Source organism: Rhipicephalus sanguineus, chromosome 2 (genome assembly GCF_013339695.2).
Source record: "Rhipicephalus sanguineus isolate Rsan-2018 chromosome 2, BIME_Rsan_1.4, whole genome shotgun sequence".
In the NCBI taxonomy this organism is placed as follows: Eukaryota; Metazoa; Arthropoda; class Arachnida; order Ixodida; family Ixodidae; genus Rhipicephalus; species Rhipicephalus sanguineus.
The window spans coordinates 47,631,486-47,651,964 of record NC_051177.1 but is presented as its reverse complement, the minus strand read 5'-3'; the positions used below and the strand labels follow the sequence as shown (position 1 = coordinate 47,651,964).

General features: G+C 49.5%; 1 protein-coding gene across 1 annotated transcript in view; it reads left to right on the top strand.

Annotated features, from left to right (window-relative positions):
* LOC119382887 (TBC1 domain family member 4-like) overlaps positions 1-20,479 on the top strand; it is a gene marked incomplete in the record, with an annotated part of 69,040 nt that overhangs the window by 28,204 nt on the left and 20,357 nt on the right. The window contains 4 exon segments of the mRNA XM_049412826.1: positions 5,305-5,460; positions 15,843-15,994; positions 17,409-17,501; positions 17,864-17,885. Coding sequence (XP_049268783.1) covers positions 5,305-5,460; positions 15,843-15,994; positions 17,409-17,501; positions 17,864-17,885 — 423 coding nt within the window.

Genomic DNA, 20,479 nt, shown 5'->3' with positions numbered 1-20,479 from the left:
TGCCCTGACGTAGCTGCTGCTTCGGGGTCAGTCGTACGGCTCGTCGCTTCAGCGATGTTCGCAGCGTTGCGGTGTACGTCCGTCAGCTGTTACCGCGATGTAGCTCAGGCGACGTCGAAGTCAGCTCTCCACAGGGGCTGTACCGCTAGTCCACTCTGGTGCGAGGCCTACGGGGTGTAGCCGTAGGAAGCCTGGCGTGTCCTCACGGGGATGACGTCGTTGTGCCCGAGCTCTGCTTCCGCCATGCTCCCGCAGCTCACAGGACGTTGCTGCGAAGGCTGGGGTAACGTCCTTGCCAGGTGCACTGCTAGCCGTCTCGGGTCGCACGTCATGCCGCCGCTGCCGCTCGCCCACGCCTCTTCTCGTTCCAAGCGCACTCTGTCGTCTGCCGGCCACGTCGCCTCTCGTGGCCCTTGCTTGCTTCTTCTTCCTCCTGTTCTTTTCTTAATTCCGTCTTCAATATGTATTCTTTTTCTTTCTTTCTCTTATATTTCTTCATCTGGCACACGTCCTTTTATCTTACTTCTTCCTGTTTTTCTCTTTGTTTTCTACCCATGTCAATATAATCATGACAATCGTCCCCCCAGACCCACTGTGGAAGACATCCATCCACACACGCTGCCAAACCCAAAGAACTCGCTGCTGTTTTCTGTGCGCTCACCTAGCTTCTCCTGCAGGCGGCGCTACCGGCGCCACCGTACTAACTCTAACCCGCACGAGCACAGCGTCACTGCTCGCTCGGCGGCTGTTTAACCTCACTGCGGCATATCCGCGAGACGCGCGTGTGCCATGAGGCGCAAACAGCTTTACAGGGGGTAATAGCATCCCCACATCCCGCCAACCTTAAATGAACACATATCCCAGCCAAAAAAAAAAAAACTTAAAACAAACAGCTACACAAGCTTTACGAAAGAAGGCAACAGATGTGGTGTAAATGTTTCTAAAGAATGTCTGTGCACTGCGACACCGCTGCACTGGCTCGATGACTTGACCTCAGTCCCGGACCCGCAAAGGCAACGAGGCCGTCGGCGCGAGAGAGTCGCCGACACGTCCTCTGGTTGCGGGCAGCACTCACGAGGGCTCCAGTTTGAAGGCAGCTGCTCAGTTCACGGGCATGTCCATTGCCTGAGATACCTCTACCGCATTCCTGACCAGCGGCGAAGACGATATGCAGAAGACAGCCAGCCACGGGTTACATCATTCCCGCTGCGTTCACTCAAAACACTCTCGACAGAACGGTGCAGTAGGACAAAGGGAAAGGAGCTATGGGCGCATCGTCCACGTGGTACGATGTTTAGTACGGTTAGCAATGACATCGGCACGAGTTGAGACGCGAAATTCAAGTGAACAAAAGTTGCTGTTCTTAATTTAATTGTTCAATGCAAGCTGAAATGAGGGAAGCAGAGTGCAACACCTCAACGCCACGATCCAACGGGTTGTTTCACACGTGCGACAGGCAGCTCCGCAGAGCCTTAGGCCTAACGAGTCGCTCTACAACAACCGGCATCCAACAAGCACCCCGCACAGGCGCAGAAGAGGCAGCTGCGAGGAGACATCAGCTCTGTCAGGTGGCCCTACGCGCTCGCTGCACAAAGCAGCTTACCGAGTGATCGGCGCCCACCGTCCCGGACGGTGCCACGACGCCCTGGCATCAAGCTGCAATACTAGCAGCAACGACACCCGTGGCCTCTGGCCACCCGGCTACACAAGCTGCTTCTGCCAGGGTCAAAAAGACAGAAGAAACTATTTACAGAAAACTCGGACCACCTACAAGGCTTCTGTAGTCACTCGCTTCGGGCTTGCCTACAATCCATGTGCTCTGTGCCTCACTCTCCCAGGATGCGGACCATGTGGCTCTCGTACCCACAACTCAACGACGTTCTTAAAAATAAAAATCAACCACTAGCAAACAGCAGAAAGACTCTTAGCGTGCCGACAAGTTCAAACACGCCACAGCAACTTATCTCCTCACTCTCAAGAAAGCACGCTGCTGATGCCAGCGATGAAAATCCCCCCACGCTTACTCTAACCCAGCTCACACAAAGGTTGCCTCGAACCGCGAACACTGTCGGCTGATGCTCCAAGAGTTCCACGTTGGGCACCAGTGTGGGGTCCGAAGATATCGCCACTCTCGGAACACACGGAGACATTTCACGTCGTCGAGCAACCAAACAGGTACACGTTTATTAACCTCTTTTACATACGACAAGCTCGCCTGCCGAATCTGATACACAACTAGTACCACGCTAAATAACATTATACAATGCCAATACAATACTCGGAAAACATAACACACACCCGAGACAACATAAGACATACAATGCACCGCGAATGCGGGGTCGCCGATGTTCGACTCACCACGAGGGGCCTGCGGGAAACGAGTCGTGGTATTGTCCCCCACAGACCCACCGCGGGAGACGTTTATCCACGCACGCTGCCAAACCCAAAGGACTCACTGCTGTTTTCTGTCCGCCAGTCTAGCTTCTCCCTGAGGCGGCGCTGCTGGCGCCACCGTACTAACCCTAACCTACGCGAGCACAGCGCCACTGCTCGCTCGGCGGCTGTTTAACCTAACTGCAGCCTATCCACGAGATGCGCGTGTGCCATGAGGCGCAAACAGCTCTACAGGGGGTGGTAGCACCCCCACAATCCTCATAATGGGTCAAGGTCTTACCATTTTCTGGGCAGTGGTTGGTACCTTCAAATATGCCTATCCTTTAGCACCTTGCCAAATTCCTTATTTTGCTAGTACAGTGACTGTTGCCCACTATCCACATTGGAAAACTGTGTATTGCAACACACAAGGTGATGTGGCATGAGCCTGTGTGAAATATACCATATTTCAGGGGTGAGACAGCTGCGCATATTGCGCATTCTTGATACGAATCCGTTTTCCTGCGCCAAGCTGCTCCAAAAGCATAAAAATCGCAAAAATTGCGCCGGACTGCTCCAAAACAGCGTCAAAAGCAGGAATTTTGATGCCCAGGTGAGCTTCAGTGGGGGAAAAGGGCCGAGTGGACAACATGATTTTCCAAGCAGCGCCAGGAATACCAAGAAATTAAGACATTCACAGAACACTTAGACGTGCCCAAGCGTCATTCCTCTATGCTCCTTTCTAATGAAGGCTCCCATGGTGCTGCCATAATCTCCTTTGGACTATTGTAAATATGCGTGACCCCGCAAAAATGTGCTGCCGTACCCCGAGCGTATTGCTTCTACTCGCTAGGCTGTGTGTTCTGATGCTACTGTCGCTTAGCGAAAACTACCGAGTAGCATGCACAGCGGGGTTGACTTCAGGTTCTTTGTTGCGCGTAGCGTGTTCCTCCGTTGGCTGTGGTTTTCTTGTTGATGCTGCTGTGTGTTGTCACCTACACGCGTGTTTGTCGTGGGCAAGTACCTTGTTGCGTCAACGCGGCATCAACTATCTTCCTGCATGCGATGCATCTCTGCGAGGCTCTAGCGGGGGGTTCTCAAACTGGGTTCCGCGATTGGCCGGAACGAATACAACCCACTACCGTTTCACCCCCTCCCCTCATTAGCGATTAATTTATTTTAAACGAGAAAATTTGCATTTAACGAAACCATTGACGCCGCAACCGCACATCGGGTGTCTGCGGGTAGCGAGACCCACGTGGTAGCAGCACTAAAGACTCGTCGTCGTCTAGTGCGCGCCATGAAACTTGCACGATTTAATGGGCACATCGGCGCTTTATTCGTGGCTCATGGTGCGTCTGATCACGTGGCACAGTTTTCATGCACGGTGATTTGCCACTGCTCGGTTTTGTAATCAAAGCGCGCAACGAGCGCTTGATACGCGTAAGAGGCGTCGCTTCGTGCTGACTGTGGGCTACACTAGCATTTAGGCTTGTAGCTTTACGGCCGGTGTATTGGTCGGCGGCCCTTTCGCATGCCTCCTTTTTTTTTTGCAAAAAATTAAACAGGCCTCTGTACATCCGGCGCTTCGTTTACGTGAACACGTTGCTTACGTTGCGCGGTGCCTGAAGCATGCAGTGTATGGTCGGCAGGTGCTTTACGCGAGTCGCGGAGTGGCAGGGGCGGGAGGGGGGGAGGTAGGGTGCCTAATTGGGAGTTCTGCATCAATTTTCGATGGCCTTTGACATTAACGAGAAAAAAAAAAAAAAACAGGCCAATGCGGGCAATGCTAACACTGCGGTAGCGCGCGTCAAGAGGCGTTATCGCCCCCCCCCCCCCCCCCCCTCTTTCGTTTTCGATTGACTTCATGCTCAAGAAAAAGTTATGGGTTCCGTGGCACTCTGGAAAAGCCATTGTGGTTCGCCAAGGCCAGAACGTTTGAGAACCCCTGCTCTGGTGGTTTTGCACGAGAAGGCGGCAGCGGACTGATGCGAAGCTCATTTGTGTCGTACCCCAATAAAAGCGTACAGTATGCTTACAACGGCCCTACTCTTGCGGTACCATACGAACGCGTTTGACAAGATAGTCAGGGCGTCTAGGTTTCTTGGCACCCGCGCTGCTATCTTGAAGGTGGTGCCGCACGAGGTGGCAGCGAATGGTGGTGCAGCGCGCTTTTGTTGTCTGGTAAAAGCGTGCAGTACACTTGACGCTATGCCAACCGCGCAGCCGAGCAGATAGCCAAAGGCGCTTATTGTGATGTTCTCCTGACAAAGAGTAACATTGACCTACTGGAAGCTCTTGGTAAGCTTGAAAAGCTTACCAAGAGAAAAGCAGACGTACAAAAAGCCAAAGCAGTAATGTGCTAAATTATATCACTGATCTTTAAGCAGAAGCCTGCTGCTATTAACTGCAATTTTTGTGTAATCACAATTTTTAAAATTTTATGATAAGTGTGATGTTCTTTTTTTTTTCAAATGTGTGAGGTGAACCTAGTTTCCAGAACCTTTTTCAATTATTGCATATGTTTGTTACGCGGGCTAGAAAGGTTGTGGGGTATGTAAAAAGGCAGTGTAGTTCATACTTGGCGATAATCTGTTAAAAAAACTTCCTACAAAGGCTCTTTCAGTGTTAGGTGTATTCTAAGCCAATTAAAATACGTACTTGTCCCCTCAAGTTGCTAAAAATTTGTTAAATGCCAATAGCTGCTCCAAATCGAGGTTCTTCTGCTCCAAAATCAAAATTTTGCTGCTCCAAAAACAGCTCCCAATTCAGTTTCAGCCGTCTCACCATGCTTGGTGACTGTTTTGCAGGGCTGTTCTGTTGCTCAGCATTGGGTTGTTCACTGCACTTGGGAAGACATCTGCATTTGGGAAGCATCTTGAGTGAGCTAGTGGGAGCGCTGCATGCCGTTCTGATTATCCTGTCTTACAGGTGTACCGAGGCATCGACGTGGCGAGATTTGGCTGCTTTTGGCAGAACAGTACCAGCTGCGATCGTCACCTATTGCCGAGATTGATTCCTCAACGACTTATGAGCAGCTGCTGAACCAACTGACAACACACCAGCATGCCATCCTCATCGACCTTGGTACTAATTACACTTATTTCGCATGCTTTTGTAAGGGACAGCAGTTTCTTTTACAGGCCATTACCGTTGCTAATACAGTGTAGCCTGGTTATAACGAAGTTGGCGGGAATCTGAAATTACTTCGCTATAACCGCTTTTTTGCTATATCTGGACCACGGTGTTAGAATAGGTTAGGTGTATCGACGCTCCGCCTCCGCTGTGCAGCCTCCCCGTCGAATACGGTGACGCGCTTCGAATTTTTTCCGACAGGCTGCGCTGGGTGTATCAAGGCTTCAGGTCAGCCGCTTCAACGGGGGCCGCATCGCTTACAAAGCTGCATTTGCGACAACTCTTCAACTGCTGGCCGTTCGTTTTTTATCAGGGTAACCGCATATATCACTCTGATTTGAAAGTAAATGCACAACATCAAGAAAATTCAGTGGCGGTAGCCAACAGATGGAAACAGGTAGGAAATATATTCTGCGCTTCTGCGAACAGCGATAATGAGTTTACATGTGAATACAAATTTCAAAAATATTTTAGCTCGTGCACAAATAAGGCCATCGTGGCAAACTGGGTCAGGCCGCCGTGACGAACTCGGGTAACAATCACTGGGTCAGTAGCCAAGCACCTTAGCCACTGATCCACCGTGGCGGACCCGAACTGGGTTAGTCAAAAAGAAAAGGTATTCCCTGCAAAAAGCGGAGGCGAGGGGGGGGGGCGTTGACGTTTCACTAAATGATGGTTGTCAGAAGAAAGCAACACATTTGACAATGGTAGGTTAGAAATTCGTCTCAAGGGTTGTCGTTGTGCATGAACCATATCGGATGAATTCAAGCAGCCATCTTTGCAACGTTTACACGTGCTGGCTGGCGCGTGGTAATGAAGGTTAACGTCCGTTTAACGAGCAATCCATCATAACTCACCATGTGCCATTCTGATTGTGCCTCTCGTTATTCGTCACAGACATGCTGTTTGTTGCAGTAGCAGAAGTAGAACTTTGTGCCCTGCTCTGAGTGCACAAACGTAAAATGGTCGTGCTCGTTTCCTTTTCAGCATCCTAACCATTTGCTTTCCAGTTTCTTCTTTTGGGAATGACAGGAATTGAGAGTGACACCATATTCCGTGATGTCACTGTCTGGCCCGTTAAAACTAACACGCCAAACCAGACGAGGCCCCATTCGTGCACATACGTTATTCGCCAGTCGAAACGCCAGTTGAGACGTTCGCCAGCCCAAACTTTCTTTCTCGCATGTAAACCCAAGCAACACCGAAAAAATGCACGTGAAGCTTGCAACGCAGCTGTTCAGCCTCAGTGTCGCAAACGGTTTAGAATTTTACTCGCAGAAGGGAACGCTTGGCTTATGCAATGTAAAAGGGACAGTTGATTTTACGGTAAAAGACGAATAACCTGTTCGATGCCTTCCACCGCAAGCACCCCAAGGAAGGCCTCAGGGAAGGAAGCAAAGTTTTGAGCATCCTAGAATCAACATTGCAATGGCTGAATAACTGGGAGAAAGATGTCAAGCTAGGTAAAGTAAATCCTCACAATTTCCTGTCTCAACTGCTGAAGGTATGCGCGTAACAATACTTTCTACAATTCAGCTTTCAAAGTATTTGTTAGAACAGTGTGGCTTTAAATATGTGCTAACAGCTAAACTCAACCAGGACGTTCTTGAAAAATTCTTTGGCGTATCATTCTGCATTCTTTCGTATCGTTTAACCGCACCATACAATACTTGAGCTAAAGCAGCTTTTTCACGCAAAAATACGTAAACTTTGTAGATCGCGCCAATACTGTGATAAAATTTTTGGCACACCATAACGTATATATCTTGCAGTCTATTTATTTTGAATATATCAAAGAACGACTTCGTAGCCATCGGTCACAAGCTGTCGCCCACTTTATTGCATTCTCTTTCAATCCTGTATTTTCTGACGTGGGAGCGGCGCGTCACGTGCTAGTGCACGCCCCGAAATACCTAAATAGAGTTATTCTATTCCATTACATTAAAGCATCTGTCATCTCGCAAATGTTTATGGAATTTGCAAATAAGCGGTTCGTAGTAAAAGATTCTGTAGGGTCACTTGATCTCATATGCGAAATGCCCCTTACGCATGATACCTGCTCTTTATATGATGCTGACCACAAATACATCAATGAATCTTTCGAGGGCAAATGAAGGCTGAGTTCAACATGCGGCACGAAACTGCAGATTTACTTTTGCAGACAAAATACGGGCACGATCGCCTAGGCCACAGTGCTGCCGAGGCCGAAGGTGTTTATGAGTTTCACGTCACATGCCGAGCCGTCATGCATAAAACACTACCAAGTCTTTATATTTAATTTATGTGTACGATATTACAATACCACACAATCCTCACAGGGCCTTGCGATATCGCTAAAACATCGAATGTTAGAAGCGTCAGGTTTGCGCTGGGTATATCCAGGCAGCCACCGTCCTGTGCGCGCGCCTCCTTTCGGCAAGAAAGGGAAAGAGGTCCCCGATTTCTCCTCATTCCAACGCACCGTCGCTCCACCTAAACTATTCTAACACCGTGATCTGGACTCTAAAAAAATCAAACATTATGCAGACCAAGAAAAAAAATTTATTTACACTTCCTGAAAAAAGCGGTCAAGGGTCCCTTGCACGCGTTTCACAAGCGCACGTTTCAGAACACGGTGCTCAATGTTGTCCATCAGATCGCAACTGCCCGGTTTGGAGCACAAGTACATACTGCCACGCCCACTTCTTGTTTTATTTTGATGTATTCGGGTTTGACCAGCAAGGACAGTTACCAACGCTCGACGCTGACTGTGCCGCAGTGTTCGAGAAGCTTCGCGATTGTAGTAGATCATTTTGTTAAGATTGCGCGCAGGACGCGACTAGTCTAGATTATTCCGGAGCTTGCACGACCACCAGTGATAAGACTGGAAAGTTCGATGTGTGATGTATAAAAGACGGCGTGTCCCAGCCATGAGCAGATTATCGATGGCCAACGCCCAGTTCGCCGCTATCAGTGTACAGCGTGTATTGCTGTAGTTTGAGTTTTTGTTTCCCGGCCACAAGTTCGGCCAAATAAACAGTTTCATCTCGACACGCCGACTGCTGTCTTCATCGATGTCACGACCACGTGACATCTGGTGGAGGTGCTGGGTAGAATTTTTCGCAGCTCCTCTTGCACGATTGCTCGGATCGTGTCACGCAGGTCGGCGGATCCTAGTGCTTGAACGTCGGCGTAGCTTGTGGCAGAGAAGCTGCGGTTGTATTGTCGCGTTTGCAGCTCAAGCGTTTTCTCGATTGTCGAAGCCTCGGCGAGGAATTCGGCGACCGTCATGGACGGGTGGCGGACAAGTCCCGCGAACAGTTCTTGTTTTACACCCCACATAAGCAGGTGAACTTTTTTGTCTTCAGGCATCGCAGCGTCGGCTTGGCGGAAAAGTCGAGTCATCTCTTCCGTGAAGATGGTGACTTTTTCATTTGGTAGCTGCACCCCGGTCTCCAGCAAGGAAGCGGCCCTTTCCTTGCGAACAACGCTTGCGAACGTGTGCAGGAATGCGCTGCGGAATCGGTCCCAGGTTTGAAGTGAGGACTCCCGATTCTCAAACTAGGTTCTTGCCGCGTCTTCCAGGTAGAAGTAGACGTAGCGCTGCTTGTCTTCGGTGCTCCAATTGTTAAAGGCGGCGACACGGTCGTACGTTTCAATCCAGGTTTCCGGGTCCTCGAATGATGAACCGTGGAACGTTGGCGGCTCCCTGGGTTGCCAGAGCAGAATCGGTGCAGGCGGCACAGAGGCTGTCATCGTCGCTGTTGACTTCGTCGTCGTGGCTCTTGGCTTGTCCGGTAGGAGTCCAAATTGAGGGGGAAGTCCTTTCAGTCTGCGGCTGGCTCTACTGTCGCTGGTGGTGTCGGTGTCTTCTTCGCGACGTTGGCTGGGTTCACGGCTTGACAGGGGTGTCCGGTACATGAAAGAAGCAGCACCTCCACCAGATGTCACGTGGTCGTGACATCGATGAAGATAGCAGTCGGCGTGTCGACTGCTTCTCGTCGGCTGTTCCGCCACGCTGACCCCAACATGCCAGAAGAGAAGAAGGTTCGTTTCCTCATGCGAAGAATAAAGGAACAGCTCTTCGCTGGACTTATGAGGAATCCACCCAATACCGTCCAGGAATTCGTCTTAGAAGCCACGACCATCGAGAAAACGCTGGAAATGCGAACCCGCCAGTACAACCGCCGCTTGATCCAAGACAGCGCAGCAGTTCAAGCCATTGGCTCCGATGACCTGCACGAGACCATAAGGGCCGTAGTGCGCGAAGAACTTCGCTGAATGTTCTCGTCGTGCCAGCCTTAAGCTGCCTCAATCACAGACATTGTCCGAGAGGAAATCCAGCAGTCGCTGGGCATCCCCGAGTCAGCGCAGCCGCAGCTGCAAGCAATGAGCTACACTGCTGCAGCTCGACGCAACACCTCCCCTCCTCGCCCATGTCAAGACGCCGCGCCGCCCCAGCAGTTCCGCTGCCAGGCACCACAGCTGCCACCACCGACGTCGTACCACCCGCGATACACACCGAGGAAGACCGACGTTTGGCGCGCCCCCGACCACCGCCCACTCTGTTACCATTGTGGAGAAGCTGGCCACACCTACCGCCGCTGCCAGTACCGACAGGTGGGACTGCGCGGGTTCGTCATTGACGCGCCGCACCCACAGTGGGGTGAAAGACCACGTGACATCTGGACTGCTTCTCGTCGTCGTCAAGAATTCGACAGACCCCAGTCACGAAACATCGCATCATAACAGAAGAAAGTGCCCGACCAATCCGTGAGAGCCCTTACCGAGTTTCGACGCGAGAATGGGGCGAGGCCGTCAAGAAACAGGTCGACGAAATGCTACGCAACGACATCATCCAGCCATCCAAGAGTCCGTGGGCGTCACCTGTGGTGTTAGTGAGGAAGAAGGATGGAACCCTACGTTTTTGCGCCGACTATCGTCGCCTGAACTAGGTCACGAAGAAGGACGTGTACCCTCTCCCACGAATAGACGACGCCCTAGATCGACTGCACTCGGTGCTCAACGCTGACCGTGCCGCAGTGTTCGAGAAGCTTTGCGATTGTAGTAGATCATTTTGTTAAGATTGCGCACAGGACGCGAATAGTCTAGATTATTCCGGAGCTTGCATGACCACCATTGATAAGACTGGAAAGTTCGATGCGTGATGTATAAAAGACGGCGCGTCCCAGCCATGAGCAGATTATCGACGGCCGACGCCCAGTTCGCCGCTATCAGTGTACAGCGTGTATTGCTGTAGTTTGAGTTTTTGTTTCCCGGCCACAAGTTTGGCCAAGTAAACAGTTTCATCTCGACACACCGACGGCTGTCTTCATCGACATCACGACCATGTGACAATACGCAGCGTGTCGACAGCTGTGAGAGCTGCTCTGGCGGTCCCAGGCTGAGGCACACCAATGTTGTCACCTTCACCGTCCGAGGATCTGCTATCTGTGGCCGTTCCCTTTTCGGAGATGCTCGGCAAGTTCATCGGTGGTGAGCTCCACCGTTGCGACGAGCTCTTGATCCGCCAGGGCAAAGTCCAGATAATCCAACCCGCTTGGGACAAGGCCTGCATCGCCCGTGGCCTCCCACAGCTGCCCCAAGCTCGTCACTGCCGCGGCACCATCCGCTGCAGCAGCATCGATGTTTGCTTCTGCTGTTATTTCTTCGGCAGCGCTGCTTCCCCGCGAAAAACCTGCTTTCTCGAAGCAGTGAAGAATGGTCTCAGACTTCACGTCCCGCCAGGCTCTGCTTACGAAAAATACCGCCTTTACTAGTGGCACCTTCAGGTCGGCAGCGTCGTCAGCTGTACGGATGTCAATGAGCAGGCGCTCGAAGACACGGCGGTGATAATGCACTTTGAAGTTTGCTATTACTCCCTGGTCCATCGGCTGCATCTTGGCGGTTGTGTTCGGAGGCAGAAAAAGTACCTCGACAGCGCTCAGATGTGCGTTAACATGGTGTGCGCTGCAATTGTCCAGCAAGAGCAGCACTTTGCGCTTCTTCACGGACATTTCCTTATCAAAGTCTGTCAGCCACTTCTGGCATATCTCCCCCATCATCCACGCCTTTGTGTTGTGTGTGTACGCGACAGGCATTGACAGCACCTTGGCGAAGCCCTGCGGTTTCTTGGGCTTGCCGATGACCAATAGCGGCCGCTTGTCGGAGCCGTCCATGTTCGCGCACACCAACACTGATGCGATTTTTGCTGGTCCACTCCCCCCCCCCACGCACTTGTCAGTCTTCGCCACGAGTTTTTGCAGGCAACAGCTGAAAGAACAGACCCGTTTCATCAGCGTTGTAAATATCTCTTTCAGTGTATGTCTCAAGAATGCGGCTCCTGTGCTTCACCATCCAACGCTAGACACCGTCCCCGTCAACGGATGCAGCTTGCTCGACAATGCTCTTGCATGTGATCCCATGGCGGTCTTTAAATCACTGCAACCATCCGTTGCCTGGGTTGAAGTTCTCGTGGCCGGGAGCAAACCCCAGACGTTTGGCCTGCGCTAGCAGGATCGGCCCGTTGAGCGGGATGTTCTTGGCACGAGCGTCTACAAACCATTTGTAGAGCGCCGCTTCGACATCTCCGTAAGTGGCAGCGCGGATCCACTTCTGGTCACCGCTGCCAACGTCATCGTCCAAGACGGCATCAATCTTGCTTGCATTTTTTATGATTGTTGCCAAAGTCGACTGTGCTATGCCGTACTTCCACGCAATGTCGGTCTTCTTAATTTTCTGCCGAACTTCATCCAAAATGGCATGTTTCACTTTTAGAGAGAGCACTTTTCGTTTGGTCGTCGATGAGGCGGTCGTTCCAGGTATGGCTTGACTCGACATTGTCGTAAAGTTCGCCGATGCACATGGGCAGGCCTAGCGCAACCGCGGCAAGTCCAAGCGCGCTGCGATAATCCGCTTTTCACCAGTGAGACAAGTCGGGTGAATGAATGCTTCTGCTGCTCAACCGTGGTCAAGTCCAAGCGCGCTGCGATAATCCGCATTTCACCTGTGAACAGAGACACAGCACAACATATGTGAACGGCTGCTTCTGCTGCTAAGACTGAACTGACTGAACGCCATGAAAGGAAGAACGGCTTTGTGTGCGACAGGTTTGCGCGGAGCCGCTGGCAGAGCGCCTCCGCCGCAGCCAGGCTTAGGCAGGCCTAGAGTTGGTGGCGCCATGCCGTGGAAGAAAAGCAATTTAGGAGTGCACCAACTTGCTTCGCTTTTTCACCAAAATGAGGCGCCACAAGCGGAACCCGTCTAAAGCGGCCACAAAGTTTCTGAAGCTGCCCCCACGACCTCCTCTCTGAAGAGAGGAGTACACTGTGAAACGAGATAAGATCGCGGCGGTCGGCCCGCCTGTCACTGGAAAAAAGAATGGGAAGCGTTCGCGAGACGGCTACCGAGCGACCGTGTGGTGCGGTGAAGCAAGCTTTCGCAGGGAGCCGGGTGGGGCGAAGCGGCTGCCAGGAGCCAAGAATTGGCGGTCTTTCGGCCTAGTTGATTCACGCGAAAGCTCAAAAGGTGGTTTGATGTTTTTTTTTTGTTGTTGTTCTCGACAAAAAAACATCGCTATATCCGCTGAGTCGCATTTTTTTACTTCGTTAAAAGGCATTGAAAATGCAGAAATTGGGACGGGAAATCAGGATCACTTTGTTATAACCGCTAATTCGCTGTAAGTGGGTTCATTATGAATGGGCTGCACTGTGTATGTATGCACCACCTCAGGTGCAATGTGTGCATCTATTCAGAGTCAGAGGATCAGGCTTGGAAATATGAAAACCTTGAACTATGATGTCTAGAAGGGGAGGTGGGAGCATCAGCGGCCGCGGAGTGTACCAGCAGACCATGCCAGCAGCAGTGGCGCTGCCGTCGCACCTACGGTGGACGCCTTGCTGCCAACCTTTCAGCCACTCCACGATCGAGATTTGAGGACCGTACAGATCGAGATTTGAGAACCCTACTTCTTCGTGTTTGAGCAGTGCGCTCCTTTCGCAAACGTGGCTGCTGCAGCGAGCGAAGTGACGTTCGTGCACTCTGAAACTTCAGTGCAAGCTTTCCGGTGAAAGCACAAGACGAACAAACCGTCCCCATCACGAGATAAGTGCACGCGCGCGGGCGACTATGCTCTGCATAGGAAACCCAAGCTCAAGTTTGCGGCGCGACGACAGCACCGCGCTGCGGCTCTGGAGAGAAGCTCTGGTGCAACTGGGTGCAAGCGCGGCCGACTCAACCTGTTTGTCGGCAGCGGGAACATGCGCGCTGCTCTGTTAGTGCGGGGAACTGGGGCACCGTGCCGACAGCATGGCACGCTGAAGCGAGAGGCTTGCTGTGCGAAGCTGCATTTCCACGTTGACAGAAGCAATCCCGCGGAAGCGCAAGCGAGGTCCAAAGTATTGCGGTGTCGTGGCCTGCCGCGACAGTGCAGATGACTGTATCAGTTCCCAGGCACGAGAAATAAAGGCGGCAAACGTGGATAGCTGACAGCGCTGTCTCGCCTTCTATTCATCGTTTTCGTTCGTTTCGACTACCTGAATCGGTACGTAACGTGGCGCATGCACGCAGCGACTACAGTAATGATAACTCGCTGTCTTCTCGCATTGTGAAAGTCCAGTTACGGTTGTAGGTGAAACAACTTTGTGTTTTGATTCCCCGTGTTCGTGAGACCCACCCGTCGTTGTTGAACGTTCTCACTTGCGTTATACCGTTAGCGTTGCGCGGTTGGTTGAATTCAGCTGAACTCGGCACATTGTCAGAAGTTCGGCGCCTGCAATTCACGCGTCGGGAAGGCTGCTTTATCATGCCGGAATGGACGTCTGTGCATTTTCAGCAAGCTTTGACATCGTTCTGCAGGTTTGCTTTGTTTTTGTCACTTTATTAGGGTGATATATATTTAAGCCGCTAAATATAACTGGCACTTAATACACGCTTTGCAATTGCAACCTTGTAGTGACCACCTTCTGACCTTGTGCGATTTTCTAGCCGTGTTCGCGCAGCAGGTTTTATATGCCTGTCAAGTCGATATCCTCATAAAAAGAGAGTGCAAGCATGACGCGAGAGCCGAAAAAATGAGGCGAGCAGTTCATTTTGCTTCACGGCTAGCTGCCTCGTGTCTTAATCGGCGGGTGATTCTCCAGCGGCACGGAGGACTTGACTCTAACCTTCTCAGGAAACAGTGCCATAGCCGTATAATTTCCTTTTTTTGCACGCTGCAAACGTTTCTTCACAAAAGTGCACGGCTGCTACTGTAAGCATGCCATATCAAAACAACAATCATATGATTTGTAGTCCACGCCACAGAACATCGATAGCGTGTACGGCTTCATTTCGGAGTGCATGTGGACCATTATTCACCTTTAACATGACAGAATGAGACTTGCCGTAAGGTATACATCCTACATAGTGTAATCACGACTTGGGAAATGCATTTCTCTTTGAGTTGGGCGTCGTTGTTGTCGATTGTCTGCTCTTCACCGTAAACGTAATTGATGAGCCTTTCTCCTTTTATCAAGTTTGCTTTACGGAAGAGCCAGTCAAGCTTAAAGATCCTTTTGAAGCCACACTGCAAGCGGTACATTGTGAGGCGCCGCAAGTGGACTGTGAGAGCTCAGCACGTGCACGGAAGCGAGCGGCAGCGCATTGGAGAGAAGGGAAAATGCGTGTTGCTTGCACCCAGTTTGTATTTTTATGCCAGAGATGGCGCTGCCCGTCAAGAGCAGCAACGCCACTAAGCGATGCTTGGGGACATATTTACGTGGGAAGCAGCGCACTTAGACAAGGCACAACAAGGAACGAAGAAAGACAGGACGACAGGTTCCTTGTCGTGCCTTGTCTAAGTGCGCTGCTTCCCACGTAAACATGAACTGTCCGCGACCACGGTGACGACGGATCTTCGGAGGTCGACTTGTCACGCGCTTTGCCGTCTTGCACCGCGCCGCAGGTTCGCGAGACTGTGGCCTCCGAGATTGGCTCTGGCAACGTGCCGCTGCGTTGCTGGAGCCAATCTCGGAGGCCACGGCTAGACAATGACGGAGCAGCGTTGCATTGATCTCCTACGAACGTTCAGTATTGCCATCCCTCGCAAAGAAGCAATAGAGCAAAATAATGCAGTTTTTTGCTATTAAATAAATGTTTTGGGTGAGCTCTGCCTTCAATTCCCCTTGTGTTTAATTTGTGCATTTGCTTTCCAATTTTTGTGCTGAAACTGGATATAACGAAAACCTGTTTATAACGAATTTTTTCGGGAATTTGTCATGTCAGTTGCGTTGTATTTAGGTTTAACTGTATAACCTGCAAGGGCCGAAACTGACGAGTACAGTAGTGAAGCAATTGACTGTTTGCACACCTTGCAGGACGGACATTCCCCAGCCATCCATTCTACCGTGACAGCCTGGGAGCCGGCCAGCTCTCATTGTACAACCTGCTCAAAGCATATTCTCTGCTCGACCCACAAGTGGGCTACTGCCAAGGGCTCAGCTTTGTTTCGGGTGTGCTTCTGCTGCATGTGAGTCAATGGGATGCCCCCCCCCCCTTTTTTTTTCATGTGAGCCATTTGCCTCTCCCTTCTGTTAAAAATGTCCTTATAATTTACTTCGCGCTGCAAGGTAGCGGTGATGAACGACGCAAAAGGCAGCTTTCAACCTTTGGCACTCCTACTAAGAAATAATACTTTAAAACACACTTACTTTTCCAGCTTGGATAGGGAATGTCATCAATGGAAAAGAACTAGAAAAAATATCTTGAGGCAAGAAAAAAAGAAAAGAACCTCTTGCTTTGTTTCATTCATCAAGATTTTTTTCTAGTTCCTTTCTATTGATGGTGTACGCTTACCAAGTACCATCTGCCAACTCGCCCAATGAGCCACACTTATGAAATCATTAGGTTGCATTACCTGACAGGAACACACAGCTTTCTTTTATTATTAGGGCATGTGTAATTGGCTGTAATAGTTAATTGCACTGGAAAGTTGCTGTCACTCAAAAAACATATCTGATTGCTTTGCTCGTGGACTATTACTTACGTAATCTTCACACAGGTCGGACATCTCCCGTGATCATGGGTTGGCATACTCACTCATGAGTCGACTCACTCAGACTCAGATCGAGCTGTGAGTCCGTGTGAGTAATATTTTGGTGTGTCTGAGTCCAAGTGATCTCTAAAGGCAAAATATATTTCATGAGTGAGTCTGAGTGAGCTCCACATTTTTTTGCTGACCTATGGCTCTAGATACACAACTTCATCATTGCTATCAGCCTTAAGTCGCCTCACGTTTATACTCCCGTTGACTCACACATACTTCAAAGCACTAGCATTCATACGCCAGCTCAATATTTAGTAATCAGAGGCATGAGTTACGGAAGGGGGGAGGGGTGCCGTGACCTCCCCCCTGAAAGAGTTTGCGGGGGGAGGCCACGGCACCCCTCCCCCCGCAAACTCTTTCATAGGAAGTTCTTGAAAACTATGTCATGCGAGTCATCTCTTTCAATAAAAATGTCCTTACTAGATTGAAACCACTAATAACTCATATTTTAAGTTACGAGATCAAAGTCGCCAAGTAGAGCACCGATTATGCGAGATATTGGTGTTAAAGAGCATTGACACCATGGTCCAAAAAGCCAATTATACGCTAAAGGACTCATGGGTCCATTCACTCAGACTCAGATAGGGCCGTGAATCTGAGTCTGAGTGAGTCCGAGTGAGCAATATTTTGGTGAGTTTGAGTCCGGGTGAGTCCGGCTGAGAAAAATTTCCATGAGTCCGAGTCCGAGTGAGTCCTGTTGAGGAAAATTTTGGTGAGTATGAGTCCTAGTGAAGGGCAAAATATATTTCATGAGTGAGTCTGAGTGAGCTCCACATTTTTTGCCGACCTATGCCCGTGATATACAAGCTCTTCCATATGGGAATGCTTTATGTTTCAGATGACTGAGGAGCAAGCCTTTGGCATGATGAAGCACCTGTTGTTTCACTTGGGGCTGCGACGACAGTACAAGCAAGACATGGGTGCATTGCAGGTAGCTTTGTTCTTATAGCTGAGATTTTTCTTGTGGTGGCAGCTACATTGCCGCATAACTCGTGCAATCTCATGACATCCTCTTATACATGAGCTGTCACTGGTCCTAAGATAATACAGCAATGCCAAGAAAAATAACTAGTATGTCAGTGGATGGAACCAGGATGAAAATTTGACAGATGATCAAGTTAGTATTTTACCAATGAAAACAGATAAAATACCAAGTGTTTTGTAGAACTCAGTTTAGAAAATTGGGTCATACATATTTGTTTTTTCCCTGTAGCTGGTCAGATTGTAACATTTTTTGCTTCTTTTAGTTTTAGTATTACTAATGGCATACACATATTTGGGTGATTGTTTCAGAGCACTGTGGCAGCTTTACAAGGTAATGTAAAAAGAAACTAAGTGTTCCTGCTAAAATCAGCAGAGTCCACTGATGCTAAAGAAGCAGGACTATCACATCTGTACCCAGTTATTCTTGTGGTACAGCTATAAAACCGTTTTTAACCACATTCATGGCATGGCCAGAGCACTCTCAAGTGACCACCCGGGTATGCCATAAAGTGTACTTGGGTTACCATAAAGCATTCACCTGACCCGTGGAAAATGTTTGTAGTTGTAGGCTGAGCAAATACTAGCGCGTGCAACTTATTAAACTCACAGCCATGTAGCGTACAGAAATAATGCAGTTCTCATATGTATTGTTATGGTTGTGTTTGTCAAAGTGATGGCTACTACTTTCAACTCAACCTTGGCAAGGTAACGGCTTTACTGTTTGCAGTACTGTTTTCATGAAATTACTGTAAACAACCAATTTTTCTAACACGCTTGACATAGGGCATAGAGCCAACACATAGGCCATAGAGCGAACTTATAAGGACATCTGTAATTTCAGACGCTGATACACTTCCACCTAATTTTAACGCAATAGTGTTAAAGAGCTCATTTCGCAGCAATTCCGGTCTCTGCGTTGTTGGTTGTGAGTGAAAAATCGTCATCTTGTCCATGACCAAAAAATCGAGAAAGGTGCAAATAAAATAAATACTAATATTCTACGGGTTCGAGTGCGAATCGAACCCAGGCTGTCTGCATGGAAAGCAGGTGTTCTACCACAGAGCCACGCAATTTCTTGAAACTGCTTCGGAAAAAAACACTGTATGAATGTCTTGTAGTGGAAGGAGTCTGCTTAAAGGAGTGGTGACAGAAAATTTGTGAACCTCTGCTTTTTGCTCTTAATCAATGTCTACCGACTCGATAATAGTGGCAACGAAACTCATTTGCCCCAGTGCGAGACGAATGTTTAATTATATGCTTGTATGTTACGACCGGAGAAAGTTTTGATTTCGAAGAGCACTCGGTGGCCCCGTGACGTAGCCAGCCTACTCGATCAGATGACCGCGAGAGCCCGTGACGTCACTGGCCAGCTTCTGCCATGTTGTCAGCGCTGCTGTTTTGTCTGTTGTGTTGAGCAGGTGTTGAGCGTTGCGAGTGCATGTTTCCTCGATCGTCAAACTACGTTGCTTATCTAGTGCGGCGATGGACGAAAGAGCTGGGAGGAGTGCAAACTCAGTAAGAAGAGCTCGATTCACTTTGCGAATCTCGTCCAACTGAGGCGACGTTTTCCACCAGGCTTGGAGTAGCCGCAGGATTAGACGAGCTGAAACATTTTCGCTTCGATCATTCGTAAAGTAGCAGGATGAGAAGTGACAAAGGAAGCAGGGAAATCACAACATTCGCGTTCTGTAACAGTGTTTATGCGTAACATGCAAGTGACGTGATGTATGCTTTACTGACTCATATTTATATCGGGCAACGCCGCGTTCTCAAGGCATACCAATCCCACGTACGCACGTTGGAGGGCCAAAGCAGTTATCTGTCCACTACACAATGTGATCCCGGCAGCAGAGAGCTTTAGTTTGTCTGTAGACTTCCTAACGTTTGCGGGTACCTGGTTACCGGAGCTGTTGACGGCTGCAGCAGTAGCAGCAACTGTGGAGCCCATAGCGACATCTTGTGGCATTCCGTCGCGTTGCTGTTCTTGTCGGGAAAAAAAGCAATGAGAATACTGTGAGTTGCTAATTATCTCACTGCTAATGCTTTACACAGAATCAGTAAGCGGGTAAGTCGCTGCCATATTATATTGTAGGTCTCTGGTTAGGCTATGCATCATCAGGTGTCGCTACCAGCGTTGTCCATTTCGTACACGCCTCCGGTAACCCGGCCAGAACTCGTGACGTATATGGTATCCGCTCGATGACCTCATCGTCTTTTGCTTCTGTTTCCAATTCGGCACTTTCACGAACTTCAAAACTCAATTAAAATACTTTTTAGGCTGTATTTGTGGCTGATATTATACAGATGGCACCTATATGCACCCATTAGTGTGATTCAACAGTGAAATTGTGTCCGAATTTTTGTGTCACCACTCCTTTAACGCATGTAATATTGCGTGGCAGAAGCGTAGAATTGCACCAGGTGTCAAAACATATGAATTGCACAAGTGGGTGCTTTAAAGGCCTACCCACTACAAAGCGCTCAGATATATTTAGTCATCATCATCAGCAAAAGCATCAACAATGTGAACAGCTGCATAGGATCGCGTGTTGCCTTACTGACGCGTAGTGGGTCCTTTGCTGATTTGCAAAAGGAATAATTATGGCGTAGTGGGCACTTAACAACTGTACTTGCGGTAGGCATTCTATAGATACTTTGATACGGCTAATGTTACGGCACGGTTGAGGCATGCACCGACAACCGAAGCGAGGCTAGCAGTTGAGAAGGCGATGCGCACGGGGCCCAATTAAGCAATCGCGTTCTACTCTTGAAGGCGAAGCTCGAGCGTCCTCCAAGTTGTTTTTAACCTTTTGCCTTGATTACAATCCAAGACGGCATTAATTTAACACTTTCATGACCGCGGAAAAACGGTTGTTTTGGGCTAGTCCAGGAAATATTTTTTTCCTGCCACAGAAAAGAATTGAT